Source organism: Cariama cristata, unplaced genomic scaffold, assembly GCF_000690535.1.
Source record: "Cariama cristata isolate BGI_N322 unplaced genomic scaffold, ASM69053v1 scaffold46096, whole genome shotgun sequence".
Taxonomy (NCBI): domain Eukaryota; kingdom Metazoa; phylum Chordata; class Aves; order Cariamiformes; family Cariamidae; genus Cariama; species Cariama cristata.
This window is the reverse complement of record NW_009621254.1, coordinates 1-1,811: the sequence shown is the minus strand read 5'-3', so window position 1 is coordinate 1,811 and position 1,811 is coordinate 1. Positions and strand designations below refer to the sequence as shown.

Sequence of the window (1,811 nt, the reverse complement as noted above, 5' to 3'; positions counted from 1 at the left end):
GGGACTCCCGAGTGATTATCGAACCATCTCCCGTGGTGGTGACCCTGCCCGGACCCATCCTCAGCTCCTTCCCCCAGAACACCGCCGTGGGCTCCACCACCTCCGCTGCTGTTGGCAGCATCCTGAGGGAGGAGGGAGTGCCCATCAACTCTGGGGGCTTTAGCCTCTCTGGCTTTGGTGGCCGGTATGGCGACAGAAGGTGCCTGCCCTGCTAAAGCCATGCCAGACGTCCAGTGAGTGCATCGGCCAGGAACCCCAGAGCCAGGTCTCAGACTGAGGATGGAGCTGCTGGCCAGGCTCTCCCGATGGCTTGAGCACCCTCGTGCCCTTCTGCAATCCTGAGAGTCAAGCAAGCTGTTGTCTGGAGACATGGCTAATATATGTGTTATTCTTGAAGTTCCTGCTTTTGATGTCTTTCCGTGCCTTTGTGATTTTGAATTTCACATTAATTTGGTATAATGCTGTACTTTTAAATGATCATTGGAGTGGTTTTCATAAGGATTCGAGAAAAAGAGTACTCTTTCTTGCTGATTTTCTATTGGAATTGTTTTAAACAGCTTTCTTTCCCTTATATAAATATATAGTCCTTTTTTGGGGGGAAATAGTGCTTGACTTTTTATCATTAAACTGATGTTGTGCATGAATTTGAGTTTCATTGTTGTTTTCTTTTCCTTTTCTGATCCCCTTGGGGAGGAATTTATTAAATGGAAAATCTGTGCAGAGTACTTTTTCAGTGGAAAATGTGAAATGAATAATCACCTTAAAAAAACTGAGAAATACAATTTTATTGTTGTTTACACTCTCACGAAGCATTGTACAGGTTTATATATATACTTCCCTTGCTAGTTTTTTTCCAAAATTTTTTCCACATCTGTGTGTGAAAGTACAGTTGTGATATTTCAGGTTGGGAGCTTTCTGATCTTATCACTTATTTGGCATCTTTGAAACTCTGAGAATCTGAAACTGCATAATAGGATTTTTCGGAAGCAGTATTTAGTCCACTGGTTTTTGTTAGATTGAATACTACCAGACTCTGAAGTTTTAACCATGACACACTTTGACTTGTCTTGACTCAACGCTTCAAAGGTGAAGTGAGCATTCAAATCACATCATAGCGATAAGACTCTTTATATGATTGTATCATTAATACATTTTTATGATGGTCTTTGGTGTCCGCTCTTTCAAGCCTTAAACAAAATGCAATAAATCTTATTCCTTAGCTAATCCACACAAGCACTCTCATAATATAGAGGAAAAAAATTAATGATTCAAGAACTAGACAGATGGCCATAGGTATTTCCCTTAATAAAAGTTTGGTTTTGATCCTGTTACTCACCATCTAAGAATTTTCTCAAACACGTTAAAACTCAATGCATTGTGTGCAACCAGGAGACACCAAAGAATAATAAAGAATACTCTTGTCTGTAGCTACATAAGCTTTGAGAAATTCATCCTAGTTTTTAATTGTGTCAACTCCTTTTTCTTTCCCACTGGTGCTATGTGGGATCTGGCAGGGCATGGCACAGGAAAGCAATAAGAATGAGAGTGATGTAATATCTGATGAGTCTACACCTTGTACAGGGTTTTCTTCCCTAGAGCCTGCTGAAATCTATTTGAAAATTAAAGTGTGATAGTGGTGAGGTAGAAATAGTGGAGGAATTGGAGGGAAGATACCTGGCATTCAGGTTCAGTGCTGGAACCAGTCCAAATGTCCACACAGTAGGGGAAAAGGGGTAGGTTTGTTTTTTTCAGATGTTTTATACTTATGTTCTAAGTTTTCTTTACTTAAGAATTACTTGCAAAGTTACCAA

The 1,811-nt window shown here is 40.2% G+C and overlaps 1 protein-coding gene across 1 annotated transcript; it reads left to right on the top strand.

Moving 5' to 3' along the window:
- Positions 1–5: 5 nt before the first annotated feature.
- On the top strand, positions 6–184 carry LOC104163003 (feather beta keratin-like; the record flags this gene model as incomplete). Its single annotated transcript, XM_009701873.1, has 1 exon — positions 6–184. A coding segment is annotated over one exon (179 nt), but the record flags the coding sequence as incomplete, so codon positions are not given.
- Positions 185–1,811: the final 1,627 nt, after the last annotated feature.